The sequence below is a fragment of the Pieris napi genome, chromosome 9 (genome assembly GCF_905475465.1).
Source record: "Pieris napi chromosome 9, ilPieNapi1.2, whole genome shotgun sequence".
NCBI lineage: Eukaryota > Metazoa > Arthropoda > Insecta > Lepidoptera > Pieridae > Pieris > Pieris napi.
The window spans coordinates 6,841,318-6,858,525 of NC_062242.1; the positions used below are offsets into that span (position 1 = coordinate 6,841,318).

At 32.2% G+C, this 17,208-nt stretch overlaps 2 protein-coding genes across 3 annotated transcripts in view; one reads left to right on the top strand and one right to left on the bottom strand.

Moving 5' to 3' along the window:
* Nucleotides 1-285: 285 nt before the first annotated feature.
* Nucleotides 286-3,655, bottom strand: LOC125052641 (etoposide-induced protein 2.4 homolog). Its single transcript, XM_047653593.1, has 7 exons — nucleotides 3,462-3,655; nucleotides 3,219-3,379; nucleotides 2,647-2,902; nucleotides 2,198-2,317; nucleotides 1,441-1,664; nucleotides 944-1,015; nucleotides 286-508 (listed from the first exon to the last, which is right to left on the bottom strand). The coding sequence occupies exons 1-7, from the start codon at nucleotides 3,474-3,476 to the stop codon at nucleotides 409-411; spliced, it is 948 nt and encodes a 315-aa protein (XP_047509549.1). The 5' UTR covers nucleotides 3,477-3,655; the 3' UTR covers nucleotides 286-408.
* Nucleotides 3,656-5,613: 1,958 nt separating this feature from the next.
* The window catches only part of LOC125052190 (ATP-binding cassette subfamily G member 4), a 30,918-nt gene continuing 19,323 nt past the window's right edge, over nucleotides 5,614-17,208 (top strand). The window contains exons 1-3 of one of the 2 annotated variants that reach the window (XM_047652847.1): nucleotides 5,614-5,768; nucleotides 9,136-9,257; nucleotides 14,209-14,326. In XM_047652847.1, the coding sequence (XP_047508803.1) occupies nucleotides 5,737-5,768; nucleotides 9,136-9,257; nucleotides 14,209-14,326 (272 nt within the window). In that variant the 5' untranslated portion in view covers nucleotides 5,614-5,736. Of the gene's footprint in view, nucleotides 5,769-8,964; nucleotides 9,258-14,208; nucleotides 14,327-17,208 lie in introns of those variants that run through there. The other variant, XM_047652846.1, reaches the window with a different exon arrangement.

The following is a 17,208-nucleotide window of genomic DNA, read 5'->3' on the forward strand; positions in this document are numbered from 1 at the left end:
ATCGAATCGATTGCAGCCTTAAAACTCAAAATCCGTGATGTCATTAACGAAATAGACCCTCCATTTTGCCAAAAAGTGATTAAAAATTTTGATGAAAGAATCAACATCTGTCAGCGTGGTCGTGGTGGACATTTGCCAGATATCATTTTTCATTCATAATTGCCAAACTTTTCTCTTTGTAATACAATAAAAATTTTATTCATTTTCCTCTAAATTCTTTGTTTTATTTTGTTTTAGAAAACAAAGTTCTTGTTGAAAAACCCTTTATAATGATTGTTTTGCTTTCGTAATTCAATTTTACGATACGAGAATAAAGACTCATTTAAGTCAGTTTTGAAAACTCGTGTACTCGGGTGTGTGTGCCAATAGAAAAATAAGCCCTATAAAGCAGTAGAACAGCAATATCTATCATCTCGTTTTGTCCATGACGTCAGCGCTGTGTTGGACGAAACGGAACATTCCATTTGAGATAGCAACTACGGGAGAGAATAAACGAAGGGGATATTCACTGAAAACAAAAATGTAATTGATTTAATATTAAAGTATTATATATAATTTGTTTTTTTTAACTAAAACTCACTGGTCTAGTGGTTAGTACCCCTGACTGCGAATCCATGGGTCCCGGGTTCGATCCCCGGCTGAGACGAACATCGATGTGATGAGCATTTGGTGTTGTGCTTAGGTCTTGGGTGTTTAAATATGTATTTATATGTCTATCTATCTGGAATATGTATGTATATCCGTTGCCTAGTACCCATAACACAAGCTTCACCAGATTAGCATAGGACTAGGTCAATTGGTGTGAATTGTCTTTAGAAAAAAAAACTCTTGGCTTTATAGTTGGTTCTGCGTTTTAAACCAGCTATGTTCCGCAACTTTAGAAGTGTTAAAGACAGGTAAAACAAAAATGCACTTTTAATATTATATACACAAAGGAACCAACCTTCCAGTGACTGGAGACGCTTCATTGCCACTTAAAATGAAAACGGGGAAAAATATTGAAAACACACAACCACTGAAAAAGAAAAATTAATAGCTGTTATTATTGGTTCACTGAATCAATGCAAAATCACCCAAATTTTGTTAATTATTATATTTTGTGTTGTCCACACAAAGTCAGGGCCACATTTCAATTACTTGTTGTATAATCATATCAGATTATCAGGATTGTAGTAGGACCGGGTTACACATTAGCTATTAAGCATGGTGGCCATAGAATCACAAGTAAAACTAATAAATTTATAGCCTTTTACAATGTAAATTACTACATACATATATGGTATATTTAATTTGGTACATTTTTATGTATGAAATTTTAAAGTATGAAACAAATTGTAAATTGAAAAGAGTGAAATATATATATGTATGTATTTAATGGTTTAATTACTTTGAAATCTAACTATGCTATTTTTATCATTTAAGTGTTTGAGAAAAACATACCTAATAATATATGACTGTGGAATCTGTGTCAATACAGCCAATGGCAGACCAAACCCAAGAAAGTAAGGCCAATTGGTTTCAATAAATGTCAGCCGTTTGTGTAATTCCCAGCCCATGTTGAACCATTTGTACTCAAAGGAATAGAGCGAGTACAGTAGACACATGTGAATAAGGCATAATAGTTCACCAACATATGTTATAGGTAACATACTGACTAGCATACTCTGAAAGACAATTTATAAATATTAAAAAAAATTATGGTTGATTATGTCAAATCATATATGTCTTGAAACTTTCATTCATAAAGATAGAATGATACAAATAGATAATGAAATAAAATTGAAATTAAGAATTAAAAAAGTTGCAGTACCTGCTTACAGTATTTTTTTGAATAGGTAGTAAAGGTTTGGGAATTTTACAGAATTACTTCTATAGGAGTCCAAAATGTATGTGGTATTTTTTTTGTTTATATTCTTATTATATTATTATTATAAGAAAATAGGAACATAAACAAAAAAAATTCAACTAACCAAACCTATGTTGTTTTCTACTCTATCAAAAATGCTCCTAATATTAAAAGGTTGAAGTTGGCTATACAAGCACAAAAAATATGTTAATTGATTTCTCTGTTGCATAGTATAAAAATATAAATAATACATAACCATATTATATTATAAGCCACAGCGGTTTTCTAATGTAACATAATATGATTGTATTATATTATTTTGTAAAATAAAGAAATAAAAATAAAAATTACCTGAACTAAGAATAAGGCTTGCACCAATAAACTAAACAGTGAGTCAGCAATGATTTTGCTGACACTAGACATGAATTGAGGCCTGCCTCGTCTGTGTCTATATGCAGAGTCTGCTATATCCTGAAATAATTTAATAAAGTTAATTGGGTTAAGTGGTAGGGACAGAAAGCTGGTCATATTCTGTTTGCAATAAAAAAGATGAATAATTCAGATATGTGGTTAACTTGTTATTACCTTCTTATCAACTTGAGACAGAATATGTCATGTTTGCTTTGTTTCACTAATTAATATTCTTAAGTATATAATATGCGAGTCATATTATGGTGATCAGTTTCGTAGCTCCAGAAAAAAATTACCATCAAAATATGGAGTGGAAATGGAGTTGACATATTAAGTTATGTGAAAAATTCTATCTAAGTTAAGTTAGAATACTTTATTCAAACACTCACTTGAAACCACAGGCTGTTAACCAGTTTGCTCAAAAGGAACAGTGGCAACACCCATATCATCCTGAACGTCATAGATAAGAATGGTTGTATCCATGACCATACACTGTATGCTACTCCCGGATTATGTCCAAATATAGCTATTACTAAGTACTTAACTCCTGGTAGTAATGCATATTCAAACACAAGTATACTTAGTAAAAATATAAACCCATTTAAAATACAAGACTGTAATACTCTTGTAAGTACTTTTGACTCTCTGAAATTTAATGAATTTTTATCAAATATTATATATAAACATAGTAGGATAACTTGAATGGCACAACTTTTTTATAATACTGCTGGGTCTGTTTATTTCTTAACTGAACAACTATTAATCAAATACGGTTTAAATAACAAAAGTACTAGTAAAGTACCAAATCGTGTGACTATATTATGAAAAGCTTTAAACTTAAACCTTCGCAAAATGCCAGTTTGTGTAACCATCTTTAATTCCATTATAGCTATAACTCTGCTATGACCGAGAGGTACTTTCTGAGTACAACTGTAAGTCGTTAAGTCAATTAAATACTTACTGTTTTATTTTAGGCTGCTTTAATTTATGTTTGGCACCGTCATATTCCAGTTGAGGAGAACGACTTAGGGCTCGTTCATTAATTTCTTTATCTAAATATAACAAGACTGTTACACCACGCAAACTATCTATAAATCCTTTGATTAGTGAAACTGAGAAGTTCTGCAACAAAGAAACATTCAATACATTCCAAGCAGAACAACAATAAACAGCTGTTGTTCTTTGTGTAAAAAACTGAGCTTACCGTAATGCTTTCCATCTCTGCTGTGACAACGTGTTATCTACAGTGAACTCTGTACTTCGATAGCTTGATTTCACATGGTTATTTCTTATTATTATAAAATTGACGTAATAACTAATTACCTAATTAATTTTGAGCTAAAATCAAAACGAAATATGATTTACAAATTATCAAAACATCAAAGTTCAAACATCAACGTCAACTGTCAACGTGTCCGAAACAACGAATGATTGATTAACGATTTCCATTATTGTAAAGTTTCAATAAAATGTCATTACCATTATGTATAATGCTATGCATACACTCACTTTAGTTTAAACGTTTGCTTTTTTCACGTGTCCCCATGCCAACATGCGGAATATGTGCGTTTTCCAATTACAGAGCATAATGCGACTCAGTGCCGCACAATGCCGCATAATGCTGAAGCTTAATTGGAACGTGAATTAGTTTTCAAATGCATCAGCAGTGCGTTTTCCAATTACAGAGCATTATGCGACTCAGTGCCGCACAATGCCGCATAATGCTGAAGCTTAATTGGAACGTGAATTAGTTTTCAAATGCATCAGCAGGGGGCGCTAAGTCAGTGTTGAAAAAAAATGTTCTGAATAGAGTTAGCAACCTCATTAATGTATAAATAATGTGGTTAACAATAATAATTGGTTGAAAACTTTTTACGCTTATTTTAATAATCAAATTATTTCATTAACATTTTTTGAAGTTATACTTCTTTAGGCGCGTTATGAAAAATTTATGAGAGTGAAATTTTACAATACGCGCGCACCTGTGACACAAAATTAGGCGTGTGATTATAGCGTGCGCGAGCGAGATAGGAATAAGACAATCTACAAGTAAAAAGAAATAGAATATGCGTGAAGTTCGTATGCCAAGAATTTTGAATGACCATAATGACATTTGTCATTTACCTTTTAAACAAATAAAGGAGTTTTAATTATTTTTTCAAAGAAATTTAGCAATGCTTTTTGAATAATAATCAGAAGTGATTTAAATTGAATATGTAAACCAATACTAATTAATATTTGTGAAAAAACTGTGCTCATCAACCTTCCTAAGTGCTTCAATACAATTGAGGTTAAATATCCGTATGTATTATTATTATCGAGTAATGTTTTGATTAAAAAAATGACCACATTGTTTAATCAAAACATGTAATTTTTCTGATTTAATCTAGCAAATATAAGGACAAGAGACAAAAAACAATTGATGAATCAGTGTAAGTGCACTAAATTGAATACAAAAAAGAGTTGTCATCTTATCGCTGTGAAACATCAAAAACTAGAGGTGGAACAAAGCCAAACTATTTTTAATAATGCCAAAGAAGTATAACTTCTTACGCGCGTACATAAGTACACGCACCCTTTTTTTACTGAAATAAGAGAAAACCTTTACAGAATATAAGGTTTTAACAAGCTAAATTAACAGTAAAGTATATAGTTCCATGTAAGAAGTTTACATCATTTACGTTTTGAGCAATTTTTTTAAAATGATTTCTAAAAAAATTATATACTTTTTCAAAACCTTTGCAATGTTTACAAGAGTATAATCCTGTAAAATAAATTTGTTTACAGATCCGAATTTTAAAATAAAATTGTAATCATATTTTAAATATGGAATATAAAAAAAGTAACTATTTATACCTTCATCCATACTTATATTTTTTTTAGCAGTTTGAAATAACTTTAATTATTTTCAAAATCTACGACGAAACGAAAGCCTTACAAATTTTTCAACAATAAATAATATTCTAACGAAAATTTCGATAAATGCCAAATTAAAGAAAAACACTGGTTAATTTTCTGTCACTGTGTTGGTATTTATTGCGAGAAGCACGCGAGAGCATTAGTTTTGAGAGTGCTCAATTGTGCGAAGCGTTGCTGTAGTTGGAACATTCAACGTTGAGCATTATGCCGCATAATGCGCTCTAGTGCTGTAATTGGAAAACGCACTATATAATATAACGCAAAGCGGTTGCAAAAAGGCTTAACTTTTTAGAGTTATAAATTTGGAATACAACTAGACTTAAATTGTTTGAGTCTCTTGAGTAATCGATTTTACCTGTGGTGAATCCTCTAATATATCGTATATCTATGGTAGCAAATGACAATTAGCAATCTGTTATTACATGAAAATACAAAAAATATTATAATTCCTTAATCTACTTCAGAGTTCTTTGTATTTTGTAAAACGTTTACTTTTAAATACTATAATATTTTAAGTAAAAGTTACTATTTCATAAATGGGATTTTCTACATAAACAATAATGGAAAAGAAGTTAATCATCAACAACCTAGGGTAAATACTTTTACTATTTAAGTAAATAAACATTTTGCGTATTAAGAGACATATTGCATGACCTCCTTTCTAAAAATTATAAAGTATCTCTACGTATTTAGCAAAACTTTAATCGACGATTATGAGATAATAATAAAGGTTTTTTACAGTGTTTTGTCTTATAATATAGTGTATTTATTATAACTTTTAAACACATTTTACATAATTATTCTAAGATTAAACAGAAGGTATACTATCCTCATTATTTTAAAAAAAAGTATAAGTACATTAAATAAAGCTCTTGCTCTTATAAAGTTTTATGTCAAAATGAAACCTGTGTTTAAGTAAAAACTTGAGGGTAGTACAGTCTTACAAGAACTTATAACCCATATTATATTCTCTTCTTATTTGTGTTGTTTATATGTATATTTTTGTTGTGCGGATTGTAGCCTGCATAGATACTTATAATTGAGCTTGTCTAAAGTCTTGAGGTTTATTAAAGGCAATGGTGAACCCAGGGGTTCCTTTATGAAGGTCATTAAACCCATTTTAGGCACAGGACATCACAATTATTTGTAATTTTAACTTAAATAAAAAACCTACACTACTTGAATTCTAGATCTGCCCTTTACTTTGGCAGGTGAGTTAATTTATATATAATATTATAAAGTTATACAATATTAATAATAATATATGTATATGTCACACTTATTAATTGTTGATTCCTTGAGCAATTGAAGTTATGGAAAAAAATACAAATTTTAGATTCAATTTTAAGTTGACTATGAATATGTGGCATTATGCCTACTTATTTATACATAGCTTTTTTATTAATGTTGTTTGACACTTATGACCAAATTTGGGCAGAGGAAAAATACTCGGATTTATCTTTTTAAGACCCATGGCCACTTCCTATGTTTTAGTCTATTCAGTGGCGGATTTATAGATTTGCCGCCCGTAGGCTATTCAATTTTTGCCGCCTCTAAATTTTGATATCTTAGTCCACAATCATATCAATTTTCTATCAATAAAATTCTAACTTTATAATTTGTGCTCCATCATCCTCGTTACATCAACTTTTCCCATATAGTTATTATTATTGAGAACTATGGTACCGTGTTAGATCCTTGATTATTTTTACAGCATAGAATTATCAAAAAACATTATTTTAAGGAAAAACTATCTCAATCGTATACCACTTTTAAAGTAAGGTAAGGTATGTCTTAAAACTATACAATACTTACAAAATATGAATTAAGCTTACGTAAAAAACATACATTTGGCGAACTTTATTAACATTTATTATTACACTCACTAGATATTGAACTAGTTTTTTATTTAATAAAAATTAGTTAATTTTAGTCAATATTTTTATTAGACCATCGATATTATATCGATTGAATTGGGTAAGCAGATCTCATAATTATTAGGTAGGGGAGACTGGGTACAAAAGTAACGGCGGGTCGAAAATAACAATTGCTCTCTAGATTCATCCAATGGGCAAAAACAGCTTCGCCGCCGTCAGGCGATAGCTGAGAATGCCCCCCTCACTTGTAGTTAGTCACCACGTTCTCCACGCACTGTTAGGTTGTGTGAGAGGATACTATGTGTTTTTACAAACCAAAACTAAGTTTTTCGATATTTTGTTATTTAATGTTTACATAGTCGTAAAAGGATGGTAGTAATCTGAATGTTTGCATATCTATTTTTGATTAGATTGATAGTACATTGTTTAAATTTGTTTTTGTTTAGCACGTTCCGTTTTTAAGTTATATTTCATGTTTCAACAAAAATGAGGAAGGGTACAAAAGTAACATAGTCCTATGGGTACAAAAGTAACAAACAAACCTAGCAAGATTATTGCTCAAAAAGGAACTAAACAAGTAGGTGCAGTAACCTCAGAACGTGGAAGATTAGAAACTGTTGCTGTTGCCATTAATGCTCAAGGAGGACACATTCCTCCTCTTTCGTATTCCCATTTAAACAATTCCAAGACCACATGATTCTTGAGGGTCCTGTTGGTTGTGCCGGAGCTGGCAATGCTAGTGGATGGATGCAGAATGCAGAACTTTTACTTTTTAAATAAATAATTGTTGATTAAACATATAATATTGTATTAATTACCAACCTCTTCGTCTTGTTACTTTCGACCTGCCTACGTGGTCGAAAGTAACAACTGATGATTTTTTTTAACTCTCTGTTATTCATATAAAACACACCATAGTAAAATAAATCGAGCTGCTAGTGTAAAGAACATAAACTGAATTTATATATGGTTATATTAATTTAATGACAATATTAAAACCTAGCCACAAATCAAGTGTGACCCGGTCTCCCCTACACGGAGAAAAAATTATAGCAGTTATCAGTGAAGAATATATGTAAAAATTACTAAATTTCGATTACAATATCGAATCGCGATATTCTAAAATTTCATAATCATTAATGTATAATTAGTAAAGCGTTTAGGAATTAATTAGCACTGTATATGAGAATATTTAGATTTTTGTTAAATATTTTAATTTCTCTCCAATTTTCGAAATTCGTGTGTATAATATATATTTTTTTTAAATTTGTAAACCGAAATAAAAAAATTATGAACTATATTTGCCGCCCCTTAAAATTTGCCGCCCTAGGCTCCAGCCTACTCAGCCTGCTGGTAAATCCGCCACTGAGTCTATTTATAATTGTGTTATGACAAAAGCAATTATTAATTAATCTTTTGCAATATTAGTATTAATACATTCTCCTTTTATTAGGTCATTACTTACTGGATACATAATTAATAGATACTAATATGAAAATAGGGTTATCAAACACTACATGTACAAACAAACAAATCATTTTTTTTTTTTTTTACTATGCTACTTAGTAGAATGAGTAGCAAATTTACTGAATTCTGTAATTGTACTAATAATTTAATGTGACATCAAAAGGCATTAAATGAAAGCTATAATTATATTTTTTATATGAATTGCAATTATAAATTTAGTTTAGAAATTTACTTTTTCAAACAAAATATTTTAGAAATAGCCTTTGTAATACTCTACTAATAATGATAAATTACAAGAATAAAGCCTATTACATTTCTAAAATTGTCGAAATTAGTAATTTCCTTTAAATCTGTCATTCTTGCAACCCATCCATTGGCACAAAGTTCAACGCGTATCGCGACGTCACGACAGCCACTGCTGTCCTCCACTCCTCAGTCCTCACTCAGTACTCAGTAGTCAGTGTGTGCGCGAGAGTGCGGCGATACTCACGCGCCGTAGATCATCTGTGACGTAGGGAATGAACGTTTGACTCACTCCATTGTGCACAAAATGACAAAAGTGGACAAAGAATCGTTGGCTGGTCCTGTGGACTCTAAACCTATCATTGTTGACAGGAGCCACAAGGTGAATATCGTCCCTACGCACCATAAAACCCTCACCCATTTGCCCAAACGACCCCCAGTGGACTTGGCTTTTACGGATCTTACATACAATGTGCAGGAAGGAAGGAAAAGCAGTAAGTACAATATTCTAGCTATTATTTATCTACTATTTATAATGGAGTAAATAATTATCGTTAAAGGATTTCTCGTTAATTTTATGCGAGGTCAAAGAACAATGACACTTTTTTTAAAGACCTTAGGAAAACATACATGATTTTGCTTTACAGTTATTTTTTGTGATTATTTTTGTGAAGACATGAATTTTACATTGTTTAAAGGAAAATTTGTTTTCAACAATAATAGGGTTCAATTAAATATTATTTTCATTTTTATGAAAAATGGTTTCGTAATTTTCCTTCACTGATAAAACGATTTCGTCATCTTATCGTAGATCCGGAATACTACTGCTATAGAAATAAAAGTAATTATCAATCAATAAAAATCAGAAAATGCTTATCGAATCCGTAATTTTTGTACTATCAAATATTACGATAATAGTTTAGTAAAACATCTACCTAGCTAATGAAGGTATGATTGTTGTATAATTAATACTAGTCACTTGTAAGTGGAACCTGTACTGTATTTTTCTTTAGGATAAAAAGGTGGAAGGAGTGAGACTACTAACTGTATAGTAGCTCTTCTGGTAACCTGTGGTGGTATTGTTTTTACAAACATCAGCGTTTTCCTTACTACTAAATAATTAATCTAGGGTTAAACCCAAACAGATGAAGATAAAGAGACTTGATTTTTTTTTGTTTTGACGTGATTTCCAGTTGAAAAATATTCATAACGGTGGGTAATGCCCACAAATAACGAGTAACAAACGTTGGGTATAATCAGTTAAATTCGTGGCACCGGGTTATGCCGTCAAATATGTAGAAATGCTGTTCTTTGCTTTTTAACTATTTTTTATTTTTAATGCAATTAGTGATGTAAGTAACTGTTGAGAACTTTTTTTAAATATATGGACAATTATTGTATTATAGCCGAATTCATTGAGACCTCAGGCAAATTGGTGAATATGCCAGTGGCATATTCTGTGGCATAATGCCACAGATATACGCAAATTGTTTCTTTATCCTTAAAACAAGTTACAATTATTGCATTGAAATGTAAACAAGTTTTTATTTTTTTTAGTTGCAGACATTTTCTGTTTAATATGAATAATCTTATGATTTTTTTATTTTGATGTTTGCCGCACTCAAATAGATCTTGAACTTTGTTATGTTGAACTGGTTGTTATGGTTAACCAGTTCCATCTCAATTTGCTAAATAAGCGTTCTTGTATGCTTTATGAAACAAAAGAATATAAGTATTGTAATTTATTGATATAACAAGAATTTTTCCGTCCATATATTATATTTTTTTTTACTTGATGCGATTTTATCTTTACCGCCAACTCACGTTTTCTTTGCTATCGTCATTCTAAAAACGATAACTATTTATTAACTTTGGCAAATATGTTAAACTATATATAAGTATAAATTTATGTATTACAATTTCGAATTGTATCTCTATACTAATATGGAAAGCTATTTTCTTCTTGGTTACGTTGAAAATGTACAATAATTAATAAGTTAATTAATATTATAGTTAATATTTAAAACTGTTTCGTTAATAATTTTTGCAAGGTTCGAAGTATAGAGTAAAAATGTTTTTCTGCTGAAATAACGTCTGGATACTGGAGATGAGGGCTACGTGAAATACGTATATGACAAACGGGAATGATATTTATCGCAAAGTCCTCTTATCTTACCAATGACTAGCCTTAACCCCACTGAAGCATTCGAATGGTGAATTATAAAATTTAGTCCAGTTATGAAGATACATTATATGATTCTATTTGTATAGTAGATGATACAAATCGTTTAATGGAATAATTAAATTGGTTGTTTAGAGTTAAAACAAGGTCTTGCAAGGCCGTGACGTCGTAGATACCGGTTTCCAATAATACAACTCACATTACCGGTTTATATATTTTTGTACGTGTCAAATCTCAAAAGGTTTTAATAAGGTTTTAAATTATACTTAATAGTTTTTATGGGTTAACAAAACTTTAATATTGTTACTAGCTGATCCGGCAAACGTCGTTTTGCCATGTATATCATTTATAATAAAAAATAGGGGTTGATCGTAGAGGGGTGAAAATTAGGGGTTGTATGTATTTTATATAAAATAAAAATAATTTATCTAAGATTTAAAAAATAATAATTTAGGGATGGTCTACCCTTTACATTTAGGGGGATGAAAAATAGATGTTGTCCGATTCTCAGACATACCCAATATGCACACAAAATTTTATGAGAATCGGTCCAGCCGTTTCGGAGGAGTTTTTTTTTTTTTTTTTTTTTTTTTATATAATAGGGGGGCAAACGAGCTTGCGGGACGACCAAAAAGGGTAGTCCACGCAGCCCATAGACACCCATTTTAGTGGGTGCGTTGCCGGCCTTTGAGGGAGGAGTAGGCTCGTTTTTTAAAAATTTGGAGGTCGTATCTCTGAGGGAAGACCCCCCCCCGGGAGCCGATTCCACAGTTCGCTAGTTCGCAAAAGAAAATGCCTAGTGAAGCGGACCGTGGAAGACCTCCAACCATCAAGATGATGCTGGTGAAATTTAGAGGTCGTTCGGCTCGTACGGTGTTGAAAAGAGGCAGGAGGGATCAACCCAAACAATTCTTCAGAACACTCTCCGTAATAAATTTTGTAAAAAACGCAAAGAGACGCAATGTCTCTGCGTAGCGATAGAGAATCAAGCCGATCAGTAAGACATTGGAGATTGACAATTCGACAAGCCCTTCGCTGAATTTGGTCAAAAGGAAGAAGCTGGTATTTGGGAGCACCGGCCCAGAGATGCGAGCAGTATTCCATATGAGGTCGTACTTGAGCTTTGTAGAGCTGCATACGTTGCACCTCAGTGAAATACTGCTTAGCCCTACCCAAAACACCCAGCTTTTTGGAAGCCAGTTTGGCTTTTTCTTCCAGATGACTGCGAAATTGGACTTCTTTCGAAATGCCAACCCCAAGGATACTGAGGCTGTGTGACGAACTAAGGAGAGCGCCTTCAAATTGGGGAGATACGACAAAAGGATCTTTCTTGGCAGAAAACGAACAAACCTGAGTCTTTGAGAGTTTAACTACAAACACCGCGACACGAGAATTTTATATATTAGATTGTCGCTAATTAAGTTTTTATTACAACGTTGAACCCCCCAGAAATATGTAATGTAGGGCGCACAAATTAGTGGTAATATTTTAAATCATATAATGTGTGGTTTTACATAATATTTTAATATCGGAATCAATCTATGCTATGTATGTATTTGTGTAATCGGTATGATTGTAGGTACGTCCTGTTTCCATTGTTATAACTTGAGTAATGTGTGTAATTTATATCGCGTTTTTATTCCCCACTTATGGCCAATTACAGTAATCTTTCTATGGTTCAGTGATTTAAAAAACAAGTTGAAAAATTTGTATAATTCCCGTAGTGCGTAAGGCGAAAGGCCTTTAGATATCCTTTTTTAAAGTGCATAGTGTGCATAGTGAAAAATCAAAATTCACATTAATAAACATGAAATATGGTTTTACAGTATGAGATTTAATTATGATTACAGATACGTGTTAAATGCTTGATAAACAGCCCTGCTATTCTGTAACTCACTTCACGAACTCACACAGCGGTTTTTGCATCGGCGGTCGCTCTCAAATCAGTCGTAAAGCAGTCATTTTATGATTTGGCATTCTGATAAACAATAAACTACAAGCTCCCACCTTTTCAGAATGCCAAATCGTGAGTGAGTTCGTGAAGTGAGTTACAGAATCGCAGGGCTGGCCTTTTTCGAAACGTCAACTAAGTTTTAAACATGTGTTCTTTGTTTTTGTGTTTGTTTTAGTTAGAACATTTTCATTCCAAACCATTAATAAAAAATAAAAAATATCCTTTATGTGAAGTACACTATAACTACAGTAAGTCCATATCTTTTAAGTTTTACACTAGTACTCGACCTCCGATGGAGTGAAGGCCTCCTCCAGATTCTTCCACTTATCCCTATTTGTTGCGACAGTTTTCCAGTTTTTTCCCGCTATCCCTTTTATTTCATCTTCCCAAGTTTTCGGTGGGCATCCTCTCTTTCTTCTTACCACTGGGCACATTTCAAACCATCATTTAACTTAAATCTTGATGGATCAAACAAAACTGATTAGTAAAAAAAGTTGGTACCTATAATAATTGGCTTTGTGGTTAATTTATTGCAATTTTTATTTAGCAATTAATTCTCATTAACAGAAATACGTATGTTGTCGTGGCCATTAATTAATTTTTATTTTGTCACGATTGTGTATCATGTTATCAAGTCATTGGAGGGCGTTATGAGAATTGAGATAACGTGTTACTAATTATATTAATATTTAAATTATCGAATTGTCAACGTATTGTAACAACTAGTTTCGTATGGAAAAGTTGAGTAGCACTTCTTGAGCGCTAAGGGCCCTTTTTAAGGGGAACACAAAATCGTTTAAATAATAGATTGTATGAAACATTGATGCGTTGGAGCTGTCAAAATTGTCATTATATTGACTTATACTGGACTTAACCAACACGAAGTTCAGACTATTTTTCACCCTCGTGGTTTTCTTAGTGGCATAGTTGGCATTACTTATGATGATTTATAATAAGAGGCATAAAGTATGAATGACACTTTGATTTGTTACGCTTATTACATTATACGATATTACACAATTGATACCGTGTTTCTTGATCAGTATGTTGCAGCTAGCGATTTGTGGACATCCTGTCGCGTGATTTGCAATTTTGATATTAAAAGCGATTTATTTTTTAACTGCCTTACTTGGTACTTAAGTTTTGAATGTACCGCCTGTAGTGTTGACTACAGCGCATTACAATGCGTCTTGGTTGTAACTTAGGGATCTGCGATTTCGCTTTGAGCTCCTAGGAAAGACTTTGAAGGCGCAGAGTAAGATGACTATCTATTAGAAAAAAGATTACAAATATAAATTTTTTTCTTCAGATGTCAAGACGATCCTCAAGTCGGTGTCAGGAAGACTGCGGTCGGGTGAGCTTACTGCAATCATGGGACCCTCTGGCGCGGGAAAATCTACCTTGCTCAACATTCTTACTGGCTACAAGTAAGTTGACAATATAAATTTAAGACTCGCTTGTACGGGGAAGGAAAACGATGTTAGAAAATTATCAAGAAATAGACACAGAATGTTGCCAAGGATTTTAGCGCCACTAGTTGGAACGAAGTTCCTTATCGCGCGTTGTGAAAGGGGGCTAGACGGAAAAAATTCTTACGAAAATTTGTCACGACACTTTTTTGCTATTTGCTATTGTAATACACCGGTTCTCGTCCGATCACCAAAGTTAAGCAACGCCGGGCGAGGTCAGTACTTGGATGGGTGACCGCTTGGAAACACCTCGTGATGTTGGCTTTTTTTTTTCTTTTCGTAGGGACAAGAAATTAAAACTATTTTTGGAATCTCTTAACTAAATTAGTAGTAGTAAACGTACACCAGAATCCCTGTACAATAAATGCGGGGTCCCTAGTTTCCTTGCAAAATACAATACCTTTAAAAAATATTCATTGTAATTACAATAATTGTAATCTGCGAATTCAAAACTTAGTGAACTAATATAACAACGAGAACACCTTATACAAGGAGATGAACCAGATGAGACTGAATTAAAATATCTGAACCACGAAATACGAAATATGCTTATTAATTGTGCCACTTAATTTTATATATTTTAGGTTATTTTACTATTTAAACCCAGCGAAGCACAAGGACATCATACTTCTTCCTCTTCTAGATTCCTGGTCTCTTAAAACTTTAATAGACGATGAAATATAATATTGGTGTCGAGAAAATCTATCATACTGTTATGATACCATTTAAAATATAAATTAATCGAAAGGAACTTCGTTCCATCCGGGTGTCCCTTGACACCTCTCAAGTTTTTTTTTACATATTTCGTGTATTACGCGGTTCGCTTTGTATACTTAAATTTTTGTTTGTCTGTTTCAATACAACATTGTTTAATTCCCTGGTCTCATTTAGATGTAGCAATCGCCAAATCTCAAAGGTTTTGGTGAAAACCCTTATTATCTTTAAATTATTATCTCATTACTGTTTTGTATTAAACATTACAAATAAAATAAACTTATAAAAACACAAAAAACCACTTCGAGATTTTCTTAGTGCCTGAATGAAAACAAAAATCTTTCACTTAACTAGAGAGTTAAAAATATTACAATCAAAACAACAAAAAAAACAGATTAAACAACCTCTACCTCTTACCTCCTGACTATGCATCATTGTAACTATTATATATAATGTTCCAGCAGACTTTTTACGCCCACACAGAGGAAACTGTGAATTGAATCGGATATACCTAATGATTTCCTAATATGCTAGGCCTGGTGATAAAAAATTATAATGCTTACGCTTGGCTATCGGAGCCACGGAGGCGTTTGTTAATGTCTGATAACAATCTTGGCAATGAACTATTTCCTAAAATAACGGTTGAGCAAGGAAATAATTTTATTTTTATCGCAATCATTTATAATTTCATCAAAGAGGAAAAATCCTCGCTAAACATAAAGTAAATCTATATATATATATAAAAATGAAACCCGTTTTCCGTTGTCACGACATAACATGAAAACGGCTTGACCGATTTGTCTGATTCTTTTTTTATAATACTCCTTGAAGTACGAGGATGGTTCAAATGATGGATGGATAAAAATTAAAAAAAATTAGTGAAAAAGTCTAAAAACAACACTTTTCTATATTCCCATACAAAATATTCGTAATAATATTTAAAGGCAATTTGAACTTTAATACCATATCATAAAGTTCAAGTGTTAGTGGAGGGGTTCCGGGAAAGTAAATTTTTATTTTTTGACATAATGTATTTGTTGTATTATCAACTTTCTTTTTTTTATCTTACTAGCTAGACCGGTGTCCCGAATAGCAGAATAAGTATTTAAAAAAAATAAAGAATGGATTGTTAGGCGGTACGATGTTCGCCAGGCCAGCTAGTACGTAATAATTTTCTTGTTTATATTCTTAGGGTCTGTTTCACAATGTATGGATAAAGTACCAAATAGCTATGCAACACATAAATTATTTGGAAGATAAATTGTTCTATTTGACATTCATCGGACTCATAACTTTTGATGGACTTTATGTGACGAATAGCGCTATCTGACAGTCGTGAAACGCAACAATATTGTTTATCCTACAAATAAGTAATAAATAGCTAATTTGGAACTTATGTGGAACTTATCCGTACATTGTGAAACAGACCCTTAATGCGAGTAATATCTCTAATATTTAGTATTTGGTGAGTTTTTAAAGACTTACTTTCACCATTCCTGTGTGACAAAGGAAATTGTCCCACTTTCACAAAGTAAAAGGCTGTTTTAAAATTACTTTTTATAAATATAGTCTTCGAGTTTGTGCACTATCATTCTAACGATTAAGTCTTAATTAGCCATTAGTGATAAATGTTTTAAAATCTAAAAATAACAACGTAATATAAAGTTAGCTGTAACGATTGTCAACAAACGCTTAATTTATGTGCATTAAAATTAGCATCATTAGTTTATAAATTACATTTTACGGAATAAATATCGTTATTATTGAGACTATTTAAAAAAAATATGTACAAAGAAAGTGTATCGGCAGTATTGGCCTTAGGGTGCGATTCTCGGTCGTCGGTTTGATTCCGGGCTGTTCATCACTTTCAATTTTAATTCTGTCTCCGTATCTAACACTCGTATGGTGAAGGTCATCGTGAAGAAACCGGCATATCTCATTATCTAGATTCTATTGTGTATATTGGATACATTTAAGAAAAATAGTCAATGTTGTTTTGTAAGTAGAACAATGACTAATAATATTCTAGATAATTACACTTTAAGGGTCAAAGATTACTTCGGAAGCGGGAGATGCAGTTTGCACGCAACAATACCCGGCAATACACGGCATATTGACGGCTTTAA